The 23251-nt window shown below is 45.1% G+C and overlaps 1 protein-coding gene across 2 annotated transcripts in view; it reads right to left on the reverse strand.

Annotated features, from left to right (window-relative positions):
* LOC136851636 (BTB/POZ domain-containing protein 6-like) overlaps window positions 1–23251 on the reverse strand; it is a 173808-nt gene that overhangs the window by 67619 nt on the left and 82938 nt on the right. For both annotated transcript variants that reach the window (XM_067126032.1, XM_067126033.1), the window contains one exon: window positions 3751–3846. In XM_067126032.1, coding sequence (XP_066982133.1) covers window positions 3751–3846 — 96 coding nt within the window. The remainder of the gene's footprint in view (window positions 1–3750; window positions 3847–23251) is intronic.

The raw sequence follows: 23251 nt of genomic DNA on the forward strand, positions 1-23251 counted from the left end.
ATATATAAGAACACACAAACTCATTCAATGGCATCGGAGAAATTACTACAGCTTGTTTTTGGACTGGTGTTGTTGCACTTATGATGCTTTTATTTATATTTTACACTATTATCATTTATATTTTTACTGTATTTTCTCACTTTTTATTTTTACACCCCAAAAGACAAAAGTAATTGCGTGCCTAGCGTGCGTACAAACACATAAACTCATTCACTGGCATCAGGGAACTTAATACAGCTTGTTTTGGTTCATATTGTTACACTTATGATTTTGTAAATTTATATTTTATGTTATTCTCATTTATGTTTTTACTGTATTTTCTCGCTTTTTATTCTTAAAACACAAAAGATACACACAATCATGTATATAGGGTATGTATGAACAAACAAACTCATTCTCTGGCGTCTCTGGTGTTACGCTTATGATTCTTTTTAATTTATATTCTATGCTATTCTCATTTATATTCTTACTGTATTTTCTCACTTTCTATTTTTACAACCCAAAAGATAAACGCAATCCTGTAAGTATGGTATATATATATGCACAAACTCATTCACTGGCATTGGAGAACTTCCTGCAGCCTTTATTTTGTGTTGTTATGATTATGATTTTCTCATTTTATGCTATTCTTATGTATATTTTTAGTGCATTTGCTAATTTTTTTACAACCCAAAAGATAAACGCAACCTTGCATGTAGTGAACGTACATAGGCACACAAGTAGCAGCAACAAACAGCAGTGTCAGGTTGGTGTGGTGACCCGCAAAAATTTTCAATTGTGCTAACCAAAATTAGTACCAGATTAGTGATGGAACCGGATTAATAGTTACCTGATTAGTGGTGGTCGACATGTAATTAAATTGGAACATGTTATTATGTCTCTTTCAGATCAACAGAAGCAGCCCCACATGGGGGGAACAAAAAGCACTTGGACAGCAGTAGACAGGAAATTGCAGCGCACAACTCATTCCGGACCCTAAGGTGCTACTCCATAAAATCTTAAGAGTGCCACCATAAAGTTGGCAAAAAGGTCTCCTAGCTTCAGGGAGTTACAGTCCAAACTGGCCATAGTATTAGAATCACTCAAAACTATGAAAACAGGGGCCATACCTCTGTGAGTCTTCTAACTCTAAAAGGATCTATGCAAGATTTAATTTCTCTTTACCCTTGGGTTTTTTTTTACAATAGCTTGCTCCCAGGATCTTTTTTTTTTTTGCATGGATTAATTCCTGCACAAGTGGTTTAAGAACACTTTCTAGTCTCTTTTTCGGAAGACTAAAAAGTACTGGAAATAACCTTTAAATCAGTGTTCAGAGCTGTTTTGAATTCCAATCAGGACTCCTCAACAGTATCTCTGATGTAGTGTTCCTCAGTATTGAGGGCTTATCTGATACTGTGCATTATTTTGTTCAGAAACTCTTAACATGCTTTGGACAGAATTTCCTTATTACAGACCACTGTCCTGGGCAAATTGGATCTGGGTAGCCACATCTGTTGGTGCCAGGCGAATGCTTGGGAGTCTAATGAAGGACCATAGTCCCTGGAAGGGACAGGGATTTCAAGGGATAGAAGGATGGGCCTGAGTTTTCCAGAGTTAAGAGGAAAAACTTCAGTGGCAAGGTTCACTTCATACCCAATATTAGGGTATCTATCTCAATGTATGACTCTTGATCTCTATTGGGGAAGACATACAAGGAGATCTTCAGTTCTGGTATCTTGGCATACTGGCCAGGATATGGAATCTGCTTGCAAGTTGAAGAAGCCTGAAAAGGCCTAGCATACATAAAAGATAGGGAAGGAACCATCAGTGTCAGAGAAGACTGCTATGGTGAATGTGGCTCCTGAACACTCCTAGAATGTCTGTGAAGAGTCAGAGACACAAAAGATGGGATAAAAAAGGTGGTGTGATCCACAAGAGATTGACAACTCAAGTCTGATGCTTTAACACAGTAAGACACCACAGATGACTGCGATCTAGAACAAGCTGACTGATACAAACTCTCATGAGAAGATTGCAGCAACTTCTGAGGCAACAAGGTGCAGTGAAAAGCTTATGAGAAGAGAAAGAATGATGAGAACAAGGAAACTGATATACATGATCGTACGCTCATTCCCTGCTGTGTGAATAAACCTTACGCACATCAGAAAAATTACATGGGAATTAACTGGCAGAATGAGCATGTCTAGAAGACCGCGAAGGAGAACAACAGAGCCTGGCACCAGAAGAGTACCCTTGGGAAGCCATACGAAGCACCTTTCAAGGGATACGTTTCCAAACAAGTGTTACAAGTAAATTGAGAACCAGACTAGGATTCCGGGCATGGCCTGCTAAGAGTCAGCAGCATCCTGGAAAGCCTGGGAGACACACAATTAAGTCTAGAATTAACACACTGAGTTACAACTGAATCACCCACATCTTGCCTCTAAAATCTATTTAAACTACCACCAACCTATACACAACTCACGCCAGGTTGGTCTGAGGAAGAAGTCTATGGCCACATACCACTTCCTCTCCCTGAAATGCCCTGCTTCCCTTTAACTCCAACACTGAGGGGAGCAAGTACAGGGTATGGCTAAGGTATCACTAACATAGAGGAAGGGAGTTGGTTCTCCCTTTACTGGAATGGGAAACCTGAAGAAGAACCTGCTACATCGGATTCTGACTTCCCAAACTTCATATGCTGATCAATATGACAAGCTTTAAAGGGTAGAGAAAAAATACCTATAAGGAGAAGGATTACTAGATACACTGGGAGAAAAGGAAAAACTACTCTCCGAAAGGTCAAGAAAACTAAGAGCTCTTAATTCCTATCCTTGCTTAGAAAGACTCTCTTTCTGTCTGTTCATATTCTTGTCTGCTTCTTGCCTCTTTTCATACTTCAAATAATTATTCATAACATCATCTGGCCAATCAGCACACTGACTGCAATGGTCTTTGAAGGAACAATCCTTGCTCCAACAATTTATGCACAGGTCTTGACCATCATAGGGTGAAGAGTAAGGACAGGTGTTACACTCTCTTACCTTACATATCCTACATGTTTTGATGTTATCTTCATAAGTAGACATCCAAAATAACAGACAAAACCAACTTAATATAAGACCAAAATAAAAAAAAACTATCAAAATTGGTAATGAGAATATGCATACAGCACTCTTCCAATACATCCCTGCAATCCAATGACAAGACGACAAACTGAAAATGATATAGTATGCACGATCCAACAGTTCACTCAGAGGGGGGATAGGTTAAAATATGGTTTAAACTAGATGATCCTATCAATTTTAAGTTTTAACACTCTGATCTTTCGCTGGTATGAGGAATACAGTATGGCTATCATAACAGAGAGGTAAGATTCATTTAAAAAATTGCTTTCTGGGTAAGCCTCAGTAATGTAACACCAACATAACTTCATATTTATGAAATCTCATACAAAGGGACAATAATCTTACTAAATGATTATACTGTACCTATATTAACAGTAAACATGCAACATGTAAATTAACTTTTGAATGTAGAAGATCACAGTACAGAGAGGAAGAACATTCAATGATATACTGAATCCAAGAACAAGAGCCGCAAGGTGATTGGACATGGCCAGTACTCACACTGGTTGGGCTATGTACACCCAGATTCTAATGAAGTTTTGCTTGGTAAGTAATTAACTGTTGGCCAATCATGCCTACCATGAGTTAAGGATTGACTAAAACAGGAAGTTAGTTTTTTGTTGCAGGAACATATTTACATTACCTCACTGCACTTCTCCAAAAGTGTTTTGTCCTCATGAAGCATAGCTGTATCCATTATTAGTGGAAGATTTCTTGCATACAAGTTGACTTGAAGATACTGCATGTGAAAAAAATAAGAATTAATAACAAAAAGAAATATCCCAAATTTTAAAAATATATAAATTTTCACAATAAAATTGATTATTTGGAAACTTCCCTACTGCTAAAGATATCTTGGCATCATGAGGCACGTCAGCATTCAAAATAAAAAAGGACCATGGCTGACCTGGATGACTGTCTAGTTCACCTATTATCTACCAGATGTGCTTTGAATGCTTGAACTCTTGTCAGAATTCTCCCTGACAGTCCACTTAGTTGTGGGGAGGCTGGGAGGGATCTATGTACAGTATTTCAAAAGTAGGTAAGTATCCATATAGTAAATTTTATTTTGAAAATTTAAATTATTTGGGATGAATCTTACTTACTGTTAAAGATAGCTGATTCCCACATTGAGAATAAGATAATGTGTAGTGCAGCTAGACAAAGTCCATTCTGCTAAGTGAGCTAAGAGCTTCTTACATGAAACTCGAACCATTCTTACCTGATCTGGAGTCCTTCTTGGATCTTACTGTTGCCAGAAGGTGGATTCCATTAATGGAGCAAGGATCTCATATGTGTGCAGCTAACAGCAGCCTTGCAGAGAAAACTGCTTCAGTTTCAGCCAGCATGAACAGAAGTGGTGTGAAAAGACCCCTGTGCCTGGATCCACAAGCCCAAAAAATGACAGTTGATGAAAATAAATACCTAATGACATAAGGGTACGCTCCTTTAGAACATATGTACCTATGTACACCCCTGAAAACACAAACCAGGATTTAAAACAAAACCCGCTATCATATCACTAGCAGACTAAGGTCTTTTCAACATCCTTAAGGTAGTAAGCAGGAAAGACTGAATTGCACTTCCACTGAGCCGCATTAATCACGTCCTCAAGTGACAAGATTTTTAAAAACTAAATGAAGTAGCCATGGCTCTTACACTAAGAATACAGTATTTACCCTCCACAAAGGTAATAAATCTGGGTCAAGTTTCTCAATTACTAGACTTATTAGATACTTAATCAAGAAAAACATTGCATTCTTAAACAGGGGAGTATTCAGTTTTCTAACACCTAAAAATAAATGGTTAACTTTGTCCCTTATAGGCTTTAATCTACCAAAATAAATCTGAACTGCCCCAACGGAGCAGAAAAGAGCCTCCTCTTCATTCCCAACTAAAGAAATTAAATTCATAATTCTTACCATTCTCAGTAGTAGCTTAGCATTAACAATGTTGTTACCTGTGAATCAAGGCAAAAATGATAAATTACCATCCCATTTAGAAAAAACCTATTTCATAGGAGAATGCTTGTAATTCACTTACTCATTTAGCTGCCACTAATGCTATCCAAAAGAGGATTTTCATAGTCAGATACTTCAAACACGTTAATTCCAAAGGCTCAAAGGGATGTGTCAGTAAAAACGTTTTCAGACTCACCGATTTACGGATTTTCCTATGGAACATATATACACATTACTTATAAAAAATTTGCCCATTCGTGGTATTTTTCACTGACAAATATTCAATAATTACTGTATTTTCATATAATTTTCATGATTAAATGCACTTTATGTGATCAAACTATTAAAATACTCAGGTACGAGCATTTTTAGTTTTTTTTGAGTTTGAACTATCAAAAAAGGCAGTTCTAAGTGTTTTTAGAGGGGTTTGAAGTGTTCGCAAATTTTAGCTATTCGCGGGGGCTGTGGTATGCATCCCCCGTGAATATGGGGGGTTGACTGTAGTCTAAAATCCAAGAGAGAGATTGATACTGAACTCTAGGGGCTTCAATTTAAACTGATCTCATCCCCTCCTTAAGGTGCAGAGTGTTAGAAAGATCCAACGGTTCCTCATGGAATATCGAAGACAGCATGGTACTGTATCCTTGAGTAACAGGTACCGAGAGTCCCTTACTACATCTAAGAAAACAGATGAACTTTATGGTGTTATCTATAGAGGCATTGGTACTGGAAATCCCTCTACAGCAACACCAGGAACCGAACACAAGCCACTGCCTCTGATATAGGCTAAGGTAGTCTAATTTTGATTTAAGGACAGATTGCAGAGATGCTTTAGAAAATCCTCCAACTCTAAGGAGACAGTCAAGAATCTCAAAGCAGTCAGCGTATATGCAGATACTTTCATGAAACTTTTCAGCTGTCTCAGTAGATCTTTCCTTGACAGAAAAATTCCAGGGTGAGCTACCAAAAGATCTAGAAGGTCAGGAAAGCATTCGCTCTCAGGCTATCTGTGCTACCCAAAACTTGTTCAGCACACTTATTACAGTGAAAGAAGGAAAAGCATACACATCTAGATTGGACCAGTCTAGTAAGATCACATCCAGTGCCCAAGCCTGAGGGACCTGGAATGGGGAACCATACACTGGCAGTTTCTTTTTCAATGCTGTTGCAAGTAAGTCTATGTTTGGAGCTCTCCACAGACTCCACAGCAACTGGCATACTTTTGGATGTAGTGGCCACAACAATCAATTGACCCCCAAAATGTTGTCTTCCCCCAGAATGAACTGAGGAACCAATACTATGTTCCATGCTTCTACCCAAAAAAGCAATTTCTCCACTATGAAAAACACTGTCTCTGACCTTGTGCTGCCCTGGTTCCTGATGTACAGCAAGGAGGTTGCATTGTTTGAAAACACCGCTATGATCCTATCTCTGACCAGGTGGCCTCACTGAAGAAGACTCTTTCATACAGCCAAGAGTTTGAGGTTGCTTATATGCAACTCTTTTTCCTCTGATGACCACATTCCTGACATTACTAGGAGAAAAGACTGATTCATGCCCTGATCTAACTATCTGCTTTCCCACTCTATCTGCTTCCTTTCTCTTTTCATGTTTAAGAAACTTAAGCATTAAGTCCTCTGACCAACCCCTAATTCCTCACACCTATTCTCAAGATCTCACTATCCCAACAGCTGGCACTCACAATGTGTCTATCTAATTCAAAATTAAACATCTTGCTAACAGAGTAATCATTTCTGCACAATCTTAGCCTTGCTTCTAGTGGAACCCATCCTAGGAAATACAAACATATGATACCATGAAAGCAGCATACAGCCAAAACAATGAAATCAAAAGCTAAAAGATTAGAAACATGCCTGGTGGCATGTTGGCTATTGTTTGAAAATAGTGGTTGTCCAACAGCCACTCTGTTGAGGCTGTTGTTTTCCTTGATAGAGAGTCTGCTATTACACTGAGACGCCCCTGTGCGGTGAATTTCAGAAAGGTGCCACTTCCTTGCTTGTGCCATCCAAAAGATGGCTAGCATTATCATATTGAGAGGAGGTGAACGTGATCCCGACGTCTTGATGCAAGACACTGTAGTCATGCTCTCTCTCTTCTGGAGGTTTGAGTTTTTCAGACAAAAAGACAGCCATCACCTCCAAGAAATTGATATATGAATTCCTCAGAGTAACTGATCACCTCCCTGCCACCTGATGATCCTCATGTCCTCACAACCTGTCAATGAGGCATCTGTGTGTATTGTCACTCGTACAGACAGAGCTGTCAGAGTGACCTGTTTCGCCAGATTCCTTTCGGATCCAAGTCCGAAATATCTCCCCAACTTTTTTAATCTTTTGATGAGGTCGGTCTCGCATCTTTTGTCTTGCATGCGATAGCCAGAACTTGTTCACATTTTTATTTGCAATCTAAGTACAATATTGGATCTATTACTGATGTGAACTGCAGCAGGCCCATCATACATTCTAATTGCCATCTGGAAACTCTGGGCTGTGCAAGGAACCTTCTGAGGACTTGCCTTATTCTGTTTTGAGTATGATGGGGAGAGACAACAGGCCTTGAAGAGTATCCCCACACAGTCCCAGCCACTGAAAGTGTCTGCTGGGCGTGAGGCAGGATTTTTTTCCAATTTATTATAAAAACTTATGAATGTAGTCTCTTGACCATTGCTCTTAGGTTTTTCAAGCACTCTTTTCTTGTGGGCCCCCAGATCAAACAGTTGTCTAGGTAGGCTATTAGTTGTATTCCTTTTCGTTTGAGTTCTCGAATGAATACCGTTCCTAATTTTGTAAAATATTCTTTAGGCAATGTTTAGCCCAAAGGGCATGACTTTGAATCTGTACACATCTTTCCCTATATGGAACCTTAGGAAGGGGCAGACGGGAACAGCGATTGGGAGGTGCCAGTATGTGTCTTTCAGATCTATACAAATTGTCCAAGTCCCTTTTGGAATGATTCAATGTACTTGGGCAACGGCAGTTATCCGAAACTTTTAGCAAACAATGTGCTTGTTCAATGTTGATTGGTTGAGGACCATTCTTCTTTCAGAGGAATCCTTTTTGAGGACACAGAAGAGACGTACTTGGTGGCAAATAGGCATGTTTCTCTATGGGTCCCATTAACAGGGCCTTTCTGCACAAATAAATAATGCTGTCCCCCCACAAGGAAAACTTTCATTGTCTATGATGTCGTCGAAGCTGACCCCCAACCATACAATTCCTATTGGTATCTACCTATTCCTCTGCCTTTGCCTTTGATAGACATTCCAGGTTGCTTTTCCTTTTTCTACCTAAAAGATGGCGGACAGATAGCCAGAAGGGAAGCTACCAGAAGGAGCAAAGGGGCAGTCACCATGGGCGCCGTCGGAGGCGAATAACCTCCTAACGACACCCAGCAACCCCCTCTCGATAAAGTTCCTCCTGGCAAAGCTACCCACAGCACAGGCGGTGAAGAGAAACACTCACACTAGAAAGAAATTTACACTCATGCTCCAGTAAAAGGAGCGGAGGGCGTGATGCCTGAATGATAGGGGAGCGAAAATATACGCCCCTGCCTGCTGACCCGAAGAAACACACACAATGGGGAAAGACGGCTTTACCACAAGGCTATCAAAATCGTGGGTTTGTATATTAAAAAATATCAAACAAAATACACACACAAAACAACACAGGATCCCACCGGGAAAGAAAAGCATAATGACAATCAGGCAGAGAGCTCTGAAAACACATCTGCACAGCATGACAGGTAGGCGGGACTCCCACCTACCGGACGATAAGTTACCTGTACTGTCTAACCACCTTGTTCAAGAGTTTTAATGGCTGTTTCCAGCTTTGCTGTAAGTAATTCCCAATGTAAAGGACCTCAGGTTTGTATAGTTAAGAAAAATACAATTTACTTTAAAAAACTGTGATCTGTTCCTACACGATATACAAACCATCAGTCCTTTACATTAGGAGAAGACTCACTGGTTGGAGGGAGGAATCTGAGTGAGTCTCTTGAACTGAGTGGAGTCTGCCAAACCTGGGATTCTCTTCCTGGTCAATAGAACAAGGAAGAGAAATATGCCTCTGACAAACTGATCGGAGTGTAGTACCGCATGATAAATTGTCAGACTTCTGGATCTTTTTCACATGAGGGAGGAAAACATAACCTCATACAAAAATAGGCTAGGATGAACCTTAAGAGTCGGAGACAGTAAGGCAAATACAGTACAAGTATCGGGTATGTCTTATTGTCAGGGTCTCTTTCCTCCCCTTGCTAGAGGTAGGAGTGGGTTTGCTTCTATAATCATTGAAGGAAAAATAGGACAGAAGCTCAATGTATAGACTTACCTGCATCGACCGCCAGTTCCAATATGCAGTGGCTCGAGTCCACTGTCTGCCCTAAGGAAGAGAGGAAGGATGAGAAGGAAGGAGAAGAAGGAGAGGCCAGTCACTCCCGCAGTCATTCTCACATCCACAACCGAACATCTTAGGCGAGATGCAACCCTGTCCTGTTAGAGGAGACGGGTAAGCTACACAACTTGTTGAGCAGCCACCACAGGTCTCAAGGAAAAAGTGTCCAAGGACTTGTGGGCAATGTCCCGAAGGTAGAAAGAGGTGAAAGTGGTCTGTCAAGACCACACCCCCGCTTCCAGTACCTGAGGAACCGACAGGTTCTTCCGGAATGCGAGGGTTGGACCAATGCCCCTGGCTTTGTGGGCTCTTAGGCAGAAGGTACTGGTGTTGTCTTTGCCAGCAGCGGAGTAAGCTTTCTTGATGGTCTCATGAAGCCAGAAAGAAATCGTGTTCTTGGACACTTCTTTCTTGGACGAGCCAGTGCTAACGAAGAGTTGTTGACACTCAGGCTGGAGATGACGAGTCCTCTTCAGATAGCGCTGCAGCACTCTAACAGGACAAAGCACTGTAGCATCTCGTCTAAGGACTCGAACCTAGCATCAGGGATTGATGAGTTCTGAGTCTTTGCTACAAAATCCGGAATGATATAGAGCATGACTGATCCCCATCCCCTCGAGTGTTTAACATTAAAGGAATGTCCATGCAGTTCTCATATTCTGTTCGCCAATGCCAGGCCAAGCAGGAAAACAGTCTTGAGGGTCAGATCCCTGTCTGATGACTCTCGTCAAAGCTCGTACAGTGCACAAGTCAGGCTCATCAAAACGAGAGTCACATCCCACGCAAGGAGATATCAAAGCTTCTCATCAGTAGTGAAATCTCCAATGAGGAGATGTCTATAACCTTCAGCCACAAGACCAGATAGAGTACGGCCCTATAGCCTTTCAGGCTGAAATGGAGAGAAGTTTCTCTCAGTGAAGGAAGACGAGGAGTCCTCAACCTGCTAAACAGTAGCTCCGACCGGAGAGAGACCTCATCTACCACACCAACCACAGAAGATGGCCCACTTTCCCTGGTATACTGCTGCAGAGGACTGTCTGAGGTATCCAGCCATCTCTGTTGCAGCGTGGTGCGAAAAGTCTCCTGCTCAGAAGAGATGCTGGATAACCGTCAGCCGTGAATACACAGGGACTACACTGCCAGGTGGTACCGCTCTACGTGGGGTGGACACAGAAGGTTGAGCCAGGGAGGGATCTCTCTTGGTGGCTCGGAGAGCAGAGCTAGCAGGTCAGGATACCAAATAGCCTGCAGCCATTTGGGAGCCACCATAATCATCCGTAGATTCGGGGTTATCAACACTTGGCTGATTACCCTGCATGTCAAACAAAACGGAGGGAAGGCGTAGATGTCGAGGTTGTCCGAAGGGCGTTGAAAAGTGTCCTCCGCAGTGGCCCATGGGTCCGGCACGACTGAACAGAAGACCTGAAGTTTCCTGTTGTGCCGGATGGCAAACAGATCTATGACTGGCTGCCCCCACAGATCAAACAACCTCTCTGAAATGTCCCAGTGAAGGGACAGAGTGGTCCCTTCACTTAATTCTGGCCTATCACTTGATTCTGGCAGCTGAGCTTGTCTGCCACTACATACCTCTTGCCTGGAATGTATCTGGCTGACAGCTCTACCAAGTGAGCCACTGCCCACTCGTGCACCTGCATCGTCAACTGGTGAAGCGGAAGGGATGCGAGACCCCGCCCTCCTTGTTGACATAAGCCACCTCCGTGGTGTTGTGGTGTTGTCATTCATCAACACCACGGAGTGTCCCATCACTTAATCCTGAAATTCTTGGAGGGCCAGGAAGGCCGCCTTGAGCTCCAGGATGTTGAAGTGAAGGGATTTGTCGTCTCGGTTCCACACTTCTGAAGTCAGCAACTCCTCCAGGTGTGGGCCCTATCCCTCAGTCGATGCGTCCAAGAACAGAAGCATGTCGGGGGGGAATATGCAGGCATACTCCTATTAAGAGGTTCCTGTCATCCGGCCACCGGTCTAGATCCTCTCTCACTTCCTCCAAGACAGGAATGGGAAAGGACTGAGGGTCACGAGACTGGGACCAGTACTCCTTCAGTCTCCACTGAAGGGAACGAAGGCGAAGTCGCCCATGAGGTACCAGCTTCTCCAACGACGACAGGTGACCGATGACGACTTGCCATTGCCAAGCCAGCTGCTCATGTCAAGACAGGAACAGCTGTGCTGCCTTCCTGAACCTGCTGATATGAGAGTCTGAGGGGAAGACTCTTGCTGCTACCATATCTATCAGCCTAGCCAGGTACTTTATACTCTGTTCGGGGGTGAGATCAGACTTCACGAGGTTTACTACAATCCCTAGATCACAGCAAAACTCGAGGAGAATGATCCCTGTCCTGAAGCAGCTGCAAGCAGCTCACCAGGACAAGCCAACCATCGAGATAACTCAATAGACCTATCCTGTGCGAATGGGCCCAAGCTGACGCCAGGGTGGATATCGCGTGAACGCCTAAGGAGTGGTCAAGAGCCCGAAACAGAATGCCCTGAACTGGAACACCATCTTCCCAAGGATAAAGCGAAGGTACTTACAGGAGGATAGATGGTTGGGTATTTGGAAATATGCATCCCTCAAGTCTACCATAAGCGTGAAGTTGTTCTCCCTGATGGAGGGGAGCACAGAGCGCGCCTTCTCCATCGTGAACCGAGTCTAGCGAATGAATCGTTTCAAGGGGAAGAGGTCTATGACTGGTCTCCAACACCCCGAGGTTTCTCTACGAGAAAGATACGGCTGTAAAAGCCTGAGGACTGATCTGACATGATTTCCACAGCACCCTTGCTCAGCATGGCTTGCACTTCTTGCCTGAGTGCAAGATCCTTCAGCGAACCAGGAACGTAGGTTAGGAGACAGACCGAAGAGTTGGTGAGGGGTGGCCGAGACTCAAAGGAGAGTAGATATCCCTCCTGAAGGACATCTACTAACCAGGTCTCAGCTGGCTCGACAGGCAACCTCCTACCAATGGCAGCAGCTGAAGGGGAACACCACCCCTAGCATTTCCCCTTCTTCCCCTTGCCCCTTTTTCCAGACTGGAATGCGTGCTGAAAGGGGCATGATTGCACAACCTTTCTGGCAGAAGAAGTAGGCTGGGTGTTCCCATGGGTGCCATTCGAAGCCTGGGTCTTCTTAGGGGCCGAGGAAGTGCTAGCCTGACCCAAAGGTCGGGCTACAGTGGCGCGCACAGACCCAGAGGTATTAGCCACTACCTGATGGTCAAGGCAGTTGCTGTCTTCAGCCCGACGCTTGTCAACTGCAGCATCCAACGATTCCGAGTCTGGACAGCATCCCTTCTCTTCAACACCAGCTATGCCCACAGGTTTGCCGTCTGGTGGGCTAGGTAGGAGATGGCTCTACCTCCAGACTGGCATAGTCTCCCGAAGGCAGAGCCCTCTCCAGGAACAATAGCACCTCAGGAGTCAGCCACCTTGGATACTGTGAATGACCACAGATCCAGCCAGGAGATTGCCTGGAGGGCTGCCATGGCAGTAGCCTCCAGGCTCGCTGCCTCTTGCTGCAAAAGGGAGACCCCTTCTGAAACAAGGTGCTGCAGCGAGAGACCCAGGCCTAGATGAACCAGGTCCGGGTCAACCTGCTTGGTCGGCAATGGCCCCTCTGAGGGCGTGTAAAATCGCTTCTGTTGAGGCAAAGGAGGGGGAAGAAGCTTGTCCGAGTGGTTCAACTGAAGCAAATTCTGCCCAGAAACAAGATTATTCACCTGGTCGAGCACCCCTTCAGCAAGCAAGGACCACAGCAGTCCCACCAAAACCTTTGGTTCCTTCTTAGGGCTCCAAAAGGTTTCAAGGTGAGAAGGACAATCCACAGAATTGGCTGTGGCCCCTTCCCCGAGATCGTGCTGAACACTCGAGTAGCTGCAAATGCCGACATGTGAAACAGGAGGAAAAAAGATTACCTCTTGTTTGTCGACAAATGCCACTGCTGTGGTTTTCCTGTTCAAAGAAACCACTGAGTGTCGCAAAACTCATCCTGGATTCTTGGACGGCCAAAAGGCTGCCCTGAGTCCAGGATGGTGATGAGAAAGTACTAATCGTCTCGGTCACACATCTTCAAGACAAAGTCTTACAGGTGTGCACCTACTCCTCAATCAGTGAATCCGTAAGTAGACACACGATGTGAGGGGAATATGCAAGCATATTCGAAGGTTCCTTCAATCAAGCATTAGCCTAGCTCTTTCCTCATACTTCAAAGAGGAAAGAAGGATGGAGGAATGGAAGCAGACCTCCATTCTCCACCATGGGGAAGCTTCTGCAAGACGACAGGATACCAAGACTGTTAGCTCTAGCCGGGCTGGTGATTCCCGAATCGGGAGCACGGGAGAAGAAGCGGGATGGAAGTTTGATGAAAAGAAATAGATACTTCTCCTGAAGGAATCCATTCCCAGGTCTCGGCAATGTTGCTGCCAGCTCCAGAGACTTGATAAGCATCATTTCATCCAGGCATCAGCAGTAGGAGAACTTCTTCCCGGTTGATACTTCTTCCTCTCTTCCCTTCTTCCCTCCTCCCTTATGGAAGAGATGGTGGAAAGAGACACAGTTATGTGCACTTTCTTAGAAGGGAAGAAGAGGGCTATGTGTTCCACAAAAATAAGGAAGCCTGGGACCACTTAGGAGTTGAGGGTGGGCTGGCATAAGCTCAAGGTCAAGTCAAGATGACTAAGACCCAAAGGTCTTGGCCATTGCCCAAAGGACAAGGCAGTGCCCTGGTACAAACCTTGATTACCAAGGTATCTGGCAAGAAAGAAAAAGGCAGAACCAAGTAAAGGTTCGTTCCTAAGGGTGAAGCCAACTTGGGACTTACAAAACCGGAGATCCGAATTGGGACAAAGTCCTTTTTCTAGCACCAGAATTGCCCACATAACTGTAGTCGGCAAGACCCTCCATGGCGAGAAGAGTTCATAATCTGCTGAGACAGGGGAGAAGCTTGGTGTCTCGGCCTGAATGAACTCCTTCTCTGAAGAAAAGAATTCATCTAGTCGAGAATGCTCTCGGAAGCCAGGACAGTGGCGGTCCCCGACACCCTCGGCCCCTTGGGAACTGCAAGGGTTGCAAGTGATGAAGATTAATCATTGGGGGAGCCATGGTCGTCCCGGGGATCCTCGAGCCAATTTGTCGGCTCAAAGTTCTCCGAAAAAACGAGGGCAATCGCAACTTGAAGAGGAAGACCCTCGCTGTTTCCGAAGCGTGAAACTCCTCTACCTCTCTCCTTGGAGGGAAACCTTGACAGATCCAATGAAACCCTCCTCAGCTACCTGGTTGTACTATGACACAATCAGGGAACCGACACCCAAAGCACGCCAGGCAACCGAACTCCGAAGATAAGTTCGTCAGAGCTCTCTCTGTCCATCTCGCGCCTCTCAGAACAACCAAGGGGAAAAGAGGACAGGTGAGGAGAAAGAGTACCCCTACCTGTCCTGCCAGTAAGACCAGCAGGAGAGGCAGACTGTGAGCAATAATCAACCGAAGGAGACTACTGCCACAAGGGGGAAGAAGAGCGTTTGTGCTGTGGCAAAGAGCTTTCCTGGGAAAAGCAGAAAGTTCACTCGATCAGAGCCGAGAACCTGATTCAGAAAAAACGAGTGGGGCCGAGCCAAGACGCACGGAACTGAACCGGTCACACAAACGTGATCCGACTGGGTGGTATGCGGTGGACTGGGAGGCAAGTGGGGCGAGCCGAGCCAAACCAAGCCAGTCTCGCGAGCGCGACCAGGGGGTGGGTGGGATAGGCAAGCCGAGTGAGCTGAGCCGATCGTGTGAACATGATCGGCACTGGACAGGGTGGGACCTGTCTGCCATGAACTAGCGCTAGTTTCTCGAACTCTATACTCCTTTGAGGCCGAGGCCCCTCGAGAAGAAGGTTCAAAGGGGTAATTCTGTGTCTGCTATCCTGCATGCTCGAACCCTAAGGTTCAAGACATGAGGATGCAACCCGCCCAAGCAATCAAAGCAGCTGGCGGGCAGTATCAAGACACCTGGCATCTTGGCACCCAGACACCTGGCGTCTCGGCACCCAGACACCTGGGTGTCCCAGCATTCTCTCTCGTCAGGAGAGCGCTCGTGATTCATAGAATTCGAGCGACCCATGGGACTCCCAAAACTAGGGAGCGGCTGCTTTCAGTTTCCTAAAAAATCAAAAAGAGCCAGGCAAGGAACCAGTCTTAGACGCAGACTTCCAAGATTGGCAACGAGGACATAGCCTCGAGAGGCCATGCTCTCACGGCCCCCGAAATGCCAGACCCCACAGGAGAATGCAAATCAGTTCCCGCCCGAGGGCCGGAAGAGCCAACAAGAAAAACTTGTCTCCAGGATGTTCGAACTGACATGATCGAGACACCAGACTGGGAATCCGACCGAGCACTGGAAAGCACTCGGGGAGTGCTTGTGGTGCTGGCAGGAAGAGCTGAGACACCTGGGTGCCTCGGCCCTTTCTCTTGCACTGCTCCTAAACTGGGCCAGGGAGAGTACTCTCCAGACCAGATTGGGATACTCAATATTCCATAGAATCTCGAGCACTCGGAGCAGCTCGCGAACAAGCGCCCGAAGCAGCCCCCATCTTAGAGGTGGAACCTCTAGGACTGGGAACGGGATCGCAAACTGAGGTCTGCACGCCCGCGGCTCCCAAAACACAAAACTGGTTTCCTAACCTGAAGGTCGGGAAGAGCCAACGAGAGACCCACTGCCTCCTCAGAGGCATCAAGGGGAAAGAAGCAGCCTTCCTCTCCTTCTTTTGCTGATAATGAGGTCTGTCCGTTCGGGACCCCCTTGGACCTCGGGAGAGGAAGGGAAGAGACAGCAGTAGACGAAATCGAAGATAAGTTGAAGAAGACAGCGGTTACTTCCACAAGGCAACTTCCTTCACCTTCACTCCGACATCTTCTACAGGCTGGTGGACACGAAACATTGTAACCTCCAGATTAGCTAGGCAGGAACACAACGGAAGCAGCCCAGGACACGACCACCAGGAGAAGCAGCAGGCATGATCAGGATAGCCCATGCAGGAGCTACGGCAGCGGTTCGGAAGGCAGGAGCTACCACAATGGCCAGGAACGCACTTCCACGGGGCGGCTTCCTTCACCTTCACGCCGACATCTTCTAAAGGATGGCGGACATCATACCCTCCAGGGCAGCTAGGCAGGAACACAACGGAAGCGGCCCCAGGCACGACCACCAGGAGAAGCAGCAGGCATGATCAGGACAGCCGAATGCAGGAGCTACGGAAGCAGTTCGGAAGGCAGGAGCTACAGCAATGGCTAGGAACATCACATGAGAGTCACCAGCAGCGACAGGAACGATCAGGGTGGCTGCGGCAAGAGACCAGGAAGAGCAGCCCAGAGACTGTCGCCGAGTTAACAGGAGCACAACACAGGAAACAGCAGGAGCAGATAGACCACAGATACGCCAGAGGCAGTGCCACGGCATACATGAAGGCCAGCAATGACAGCAATCGATCCACATCGGCAGGAGCCATGTTGGGACGATCCTGACGTGGAACTATCATTCCATCCAGGTACTGGGGTCGGTCCCGAAGCAACAATGAATGAACTTCAGGACTCCATCATGCAAGATGTCCCCTGAGATATCCAGCCAACTACTGCTGCGTCTGCGAGGCTCACTATCGACCCGAAAGAAAAAGCAAAGATGATTAGATGAGAGAGACTCCTCTCGCTACGAGGGGAACTGTCCTACGCAGTGAGAGGAGGTACCCTAGAAGAGGTCACTCGATTGCGCACTGCCCCCCTTGTGGTCTTCAAGCTGACAAGTGAGCAAAGAGGGCGCCAGGAGAGATCTCTACTGAAGGTGAGATAAGGAAGAACCTGCGGGAGAGAGAAGGACAGAGGGGAGGCCACCAAGGGCGCCATAGAAGCGGAACTTGCAGACGACGCCCACAACCTCCCACCAGCCCTGCAACCCTCTAAGCGCAGGCGGCGAAAACAACACTCAGCACATGTAGGAAGGAAGAAGTCATGCTCTTGTACATGGAAGGCGGGAGCTGAGGATGGGAAGCGAATTCTTACATCCCGATCAATGTAGGGGACAGAAGATATTACATCCCAATCTAATATCTCTGATTGTATATGAGAACGCCTTCAGTATCTAAATAAATGGCTACTGGAAGAGAAGCATTACCACTCAGTTATGCTTCTCTAAATATGCCCTTGGCCGTCAAACCCAAGACACAGTGCAGGGGAACGACGGCTTATGCAAGGTTATCACAAATCGTGGGTTTGTATTAATAAATATCAAACACGTAATATATACACATAATACAGAAAGAACCCACCAGGATAATAAGAGCTAATGACAGTCAGGCAGAGAGATCTGAAACCATGTCTGCAACGCATGATGGACGAAAGCAAACTGGAATGTTTACATCCGGGCAGACAGGTATTCCCACCTACCTGTTGGTAGTTACTGCCTAACCACCTTGCTCAAGAGTGTAACGGCCGTTTCCAGCCTACGCTGAAAGTGATTCCTAATGTAAAGGACCGACGGTTTGTATATCGTGTCGGATTAAATAAAGTATTATACATACTTACCAAGTAACTACTATAGCTATAGTTTCAAATTATCATGGCAGCCTTGATTCAAAATTTGCGCTAGCACTTCAGTAGTTTTGTGTAGGTGACTAGTACCGCACACTAATGGGAATACCAGGTATGACTTAGCAGACGATCTCATTTTGATTGTGCCCTATGTCCATGAGAGAGGAGGGAGGGGGCTCTGATCATGTAGTTACTTGGCAAGTACATATAAAACTTTATTTTATTATAAAAATGTCAATTTTATAATAGTAACTTACCAAGTAACTATATAGCTGAATCCCACATTGACAGGAGGTGGGATACATGGACATATTCTACTCCAAAACATAAACTCATAAGTCATGTAATGAATTTGAAATAGAAAAGTTCCTAGCAATGAAGAAAATGCTTGTCGTTCCTTTTAAGTCAAGAGAGCTACTGCAGGAGAATACTGCCTCTGGTTGGTGCTCATCTTAACCTGTAGTGGCATGGCAGTACAGCTGGGGAGCGCCTCGACTTGAGTGGGAGCTTTGTAGCAAAGGGGTACTCTGATTGCTAACAAAGCATCAGTGGAAGTTATGCAGCTCAAGGAGTTATCCGATTGCTAGCAAAACTTAAAAACGTGCCCTTGCCCTGGGCACAGTACCATAATAAAAACAACCAGATAATGGAGGACAAAGGAAAAATCTATTTCTGAGAAGGTCCTGTGTCACACCGGTGAAATTCCATTGTAGCACGAATTTCTAGGTATAAAATGCTAGATATAAAGAAAAAAGAGCTTTCAGGAAAGCTGGGTTACTACCCCCAGATCGAGCGTCTTCTTCAGGAAGACGTCGGTATAACGAAGGGTGAGTGAAAGATCACTACCACGGAGTCTTACTCAAAAAGATTTCTCCCTATCAAAACCCCAAGAAGAGAGCGGTGAGCCATTACAGCCCCTACACCCAAACACCGCCAGCTCGGCGACACCAGCGCCACCTACCTCATTCCAGGCTGCACTAACCCCAGACTTGGCATGTGCAAGTAGGGAGCAATAGGTGAGTCAGGGAGGGTCACCCAGACACGGGACCTTCCTCAGAAATAGATTTTCCTTTGTCAAAATCCCTTTTCTGAGTCCAGTCCCGTGTCAGCCGGTGAAATAGTGATAGAGAATCATGCCAAGGCTGCAAACTACGAGGAAACAAGGTAATCTGAAGAAAAAACATAAATTATGAAAATAGTTTTAATTAGGGAATCTCTTACATGTAGCAAGAACACTAAACCTAAGGCACATCAAAAACTTAATATTACGAAAAGTGGGGAAGTCCCCCCAGCATGACGGGAAGAGGCCCCAAAAACTTAATACTACTAAAGCATAACGACAATGAAATTTGCATAGGTTAAATGGCATATACAATCTTAAGGCTAACAATCCTTAAAACCTAAACACATAAAAAACCAAATGGGAAATAATATATACTACTAGTACATATACACATATCTGGGGTACATGGAGCAAAAAAAAGTAAAAAAAAAAATCATAACATGTCAGATTACAGTTTCCACTAACAGAGACAAGATACATCAATATGAGGAGCAAGGCAGTGAATGATCAACCAGGAGGATAAGAAAAAATGAGGCATAAAATGATATAGTTAATGGGGAGATACAATCTTAAAAATAGTACACCCTTCGCCACTGGCCTAAACTTAACCGCATGAGACCGCTAAATCACATCATTTGTCCCAAAAACTTTCTGATTCAAATTTTCATTTAATCCTTATGGAAAACATTGTGTAAAAATATTTTTCACCACATTGGCTATAATATATATAGTACATATACATATATCTATATATATATATATATATATATATATATATAATATATATATATATATATATATATATATATATATATATATATATAATATACATGGAAAAAGCAAAAATAAAAATAGAAATAGTAGTAAAGTAGCCCAGTACCCCTAGTTTTCTTACAAGAAAATCAATGAATGTTTATGGCATTGGTAATCATAACATGTCAGAATTACAGTTTCCACTCAACAACTTGAGACAAAATAATGATAATATCAATATGAGGAGCAAGGCAGTGAGGCATGATCAACCAGGAGGATAAGCAGAGAAGTAAATGAGGCAGGCGGGCCCATTGGGGGGAAAAATGGATCTGTTATGAACTGCCAACCTTCAGGATGGGTTCAATGTCTTCTAAAAATCTCGGTGTCACTGTCATCCTCTAAGCAACTATAACAACTATCACTAACAGATCTGGCCTACCAGAATCTGAAATATATGATTAGTTAAGGTGGGGAGATGACACTTCCCACAGCTAAAAGGAGAAAAAGTTTAGCCTTCAAATCCAAAAGGTTTAGAAAATTTCAGGGCTTGAGCTGATTTTAAATAGTGGCGTTTAAACACTAGAATGGTGATTTCCAACCAATACTACGTGTATTTAGAAAACAGTTCTGAGAATGAAAGACCATATTATGAAAGTAATTAATGGAAGTAGCAACTGCTCCATATTATGAATATCATGAACCTTAGGAACTGAATCTGGGTTGGCCTGTTTAATAAAATACAAAATTTGTTGTCTTATAGCATTCAGTGAAAGAGTACCACCTTTCTCCCTGATAAAAAGAGGACCCGACTTACTCTGTGGAGTTCTTAAAAGGTAAGATTTAAGTGTATAAACTGGACATAAAGACTGGTCTTGTGGAAGGGCACCACCTTCCAAGGAGACCACCTGTCTTGTGGGTCTTCATTTTTAGCTAAGAATCTAGGGTCAGGGAAAGGAGGACCTCTCCGGACGGGAGGAAGTTCACAAAATCATCACCTCTAGTGAGAGCCGATAGCTCTGAGATTCTAGCACCTGAAGCCAAGCTAATCAGAAATAAAGTCTTCCTTAACAGATCCTGATAAGAGCATTGAAAGTTGTCCATCTCTGATGCTAACTTAAGGACGTCATTGAGAAACCACGTAACAGAATGTGGGCGTGATACTGGTCTCAGACGAGCGCATGCTCTGGGGATAGATGAAAAATAGGAATCTGTAAGGTCAATTTTAAAGCCATAGAAAATACTTTCTTCAGGGCTGACTTGGCTGTGGTAATAGTGGCCGGAGCAAGGCCTTTCTCAAACAGTGATCTAAAGAAAGAAACTCCTAAATTAGTCGTCATGATTTTGGCTTCAGATGCTTTCAGGAAGGAGGCTAATTTTTTTGACTGCTGAGTCATACTGTCTAAGAGTAGAATCTCTTTTATCTGATTCTAGAAACAGAGTGTTGACAGGGTCAATGTTTGCTCCTTTTTGGGCTGCGAATTTTATAAAGTCCATAAAACTAGGGCATTCTGAATTCTTGAGGAAGCTGACACAGTCTTGGTTTGTACTGTCTGGGTCAGTATGGGCTTGGGAATCAAGACTCCGCAATCCCAGTTCCTGAAGAAGAGGGAACCAATTGCTCTTCGGCCAATAGGGGGCTACTAGGGCTGGTTGACCTTTGAATGTCCTGAGTTTGTGTAATACTTTCAGCAGTAAATTTATTGGAGGGAACAGATAAATTTTCTCCCAATTGTTCCAATCTACTGTCATTGCGTCCGTGGCGTACGCCTGAGGGTCCAGGTTGGGGGCCACATAACAGGGGAGCTTGAAGTTGCTCTCCGTCGCGAACAGATCCACTTGGAGACCCGGAACCCGGCGGCAAATCCATTTGAAAGATTCCCCGTCCAGGGACCACTCCGTCTCCAACGGAGTAGCCCTGGACAGGGAATCCGCCACCACGTTCCGTACCCCCGCTAGGTGGGTGGCTGACAGGTGCCAGCCGTGCTTGTTCGCCAGGAGAAGATAGCAACCATTACTTGGTTTACTCGACCTGATTTGGAGCCGCCCTGTTGATGCAATGAACTACCACTGCGCTGTCAATACCAGCCTGATATGAATCCGGTTGGGGGGGCGGATTTTCTTTAAAGTTAGAAAGACCGCCATAGCTTCCAGGGTGTTTATATGGAACTGCTGAAACATTGTGGACCACGTTCCTTGTACTTTTGTTTTGGTGAATATCCCCCAGCCGCTTAGGAAAGCGTCTGTGTGAACAACTAGTGCCGGAGGGGGAAATTGAAGCGGAACTGACTTGGACAGGCCTCTGACTGTGGCCCAAGGCCGCAGTCTTGTTTTTAAGATTCGAGGAATAGAGGAGACCTTGTCTCTGAGCTTGACATTGGCTCGACTCCGCCACACTCTGTTTATGTCTTTTAGTTTCGCTTTTAAGAGCAGGTCCGTCACTGAGGCAAATTGAAGAGATCCAAGGACTCTTTCTTGGGATCGGCGGGATGCTGATTGATTTTTGAGAAATTTTCTGGTGAGAGATGCTATCTCTTTCCTCTTGGGAGGCGGGAGAGATAACGTGTGAGAGGACAGATCCCACTGGAGACCCAGCCACTGAAACCGGGACTCCGGAGTCAGGCGGGACTTCTCTCTGTTCAGTTGAAAACCTAACGACTCCAGGAAGTTGATGACCATGGACGTAGCCTTCTGACACTCCAGAACTGTTGGTGCCCAAATTATCCAATCGTCTAGGTACGCTGCTAGGGATATCCCTCGGGACCGGAGTTGTTGAACTACCGTGTCCGCCAGCTTGGTGAATACCCTGGGCGCAATGTTTAGACCGAAGGGCATGACCCTGAAGGAGTAGGCTTGATTCCCGAGTCTGAAACCGAGGAACTGAGAGAAGTTCCAGCGCAATCGGGGCGTGATAATAAGCGTCTGAAAGATCGATAGAGGTGGTGACGGCTCCACGCGAAGTAGAGTCCGTGCCCTGAGCTACCGTAAGCATGCGAAAATTTGTCGCATTTTATGTAGAGATTTAGACGCGACAGATCCAGGATCACTCTTTGCTGATCGGAGTCTTTTTGGGAACAGTGAATAACCTGCCTTGAAACTTTAGGTGCCTTACTTTCTTTATTGCTTGTTTGTTGAGCAATTCTGCCACATAATCCTGTAGGATTGATGAGGGTGGCTGGTAAAACCTGGTCAGAGGAGGAGGGTCCTTGATCCAGCTCCATCCTAGACCTTTGGACACAATGCTGTGTGCCCAAGGGCTGAAGGTCCATTGGTCCCTGAACCAATACAGGCGACCACCTACCTGTGTTCTCTCAGTGGGAGGGAGCGGGTTTGTTCCCCTACCACGTCCAGGTTTTCCTCTTGGGGTGGTGTTGGCTTTTCCTCT

This window comes from Macrobrachium rosenbergii, chromosome 23 (genome assembly GCF_040412425.1).
Source record: "Macrobrachium rosenbergii isolate ZJJX-2024 chromosome 23, ASM4041242v1, whole genome shotgun sequence".
NCBI classification, from domain to species: Eukaryota; Metazoa; Arthropoda; class Malacostraca; order Decapoda; family Palaemonidae; genus Macrobrachium; species Macrobrachium rosenbergii.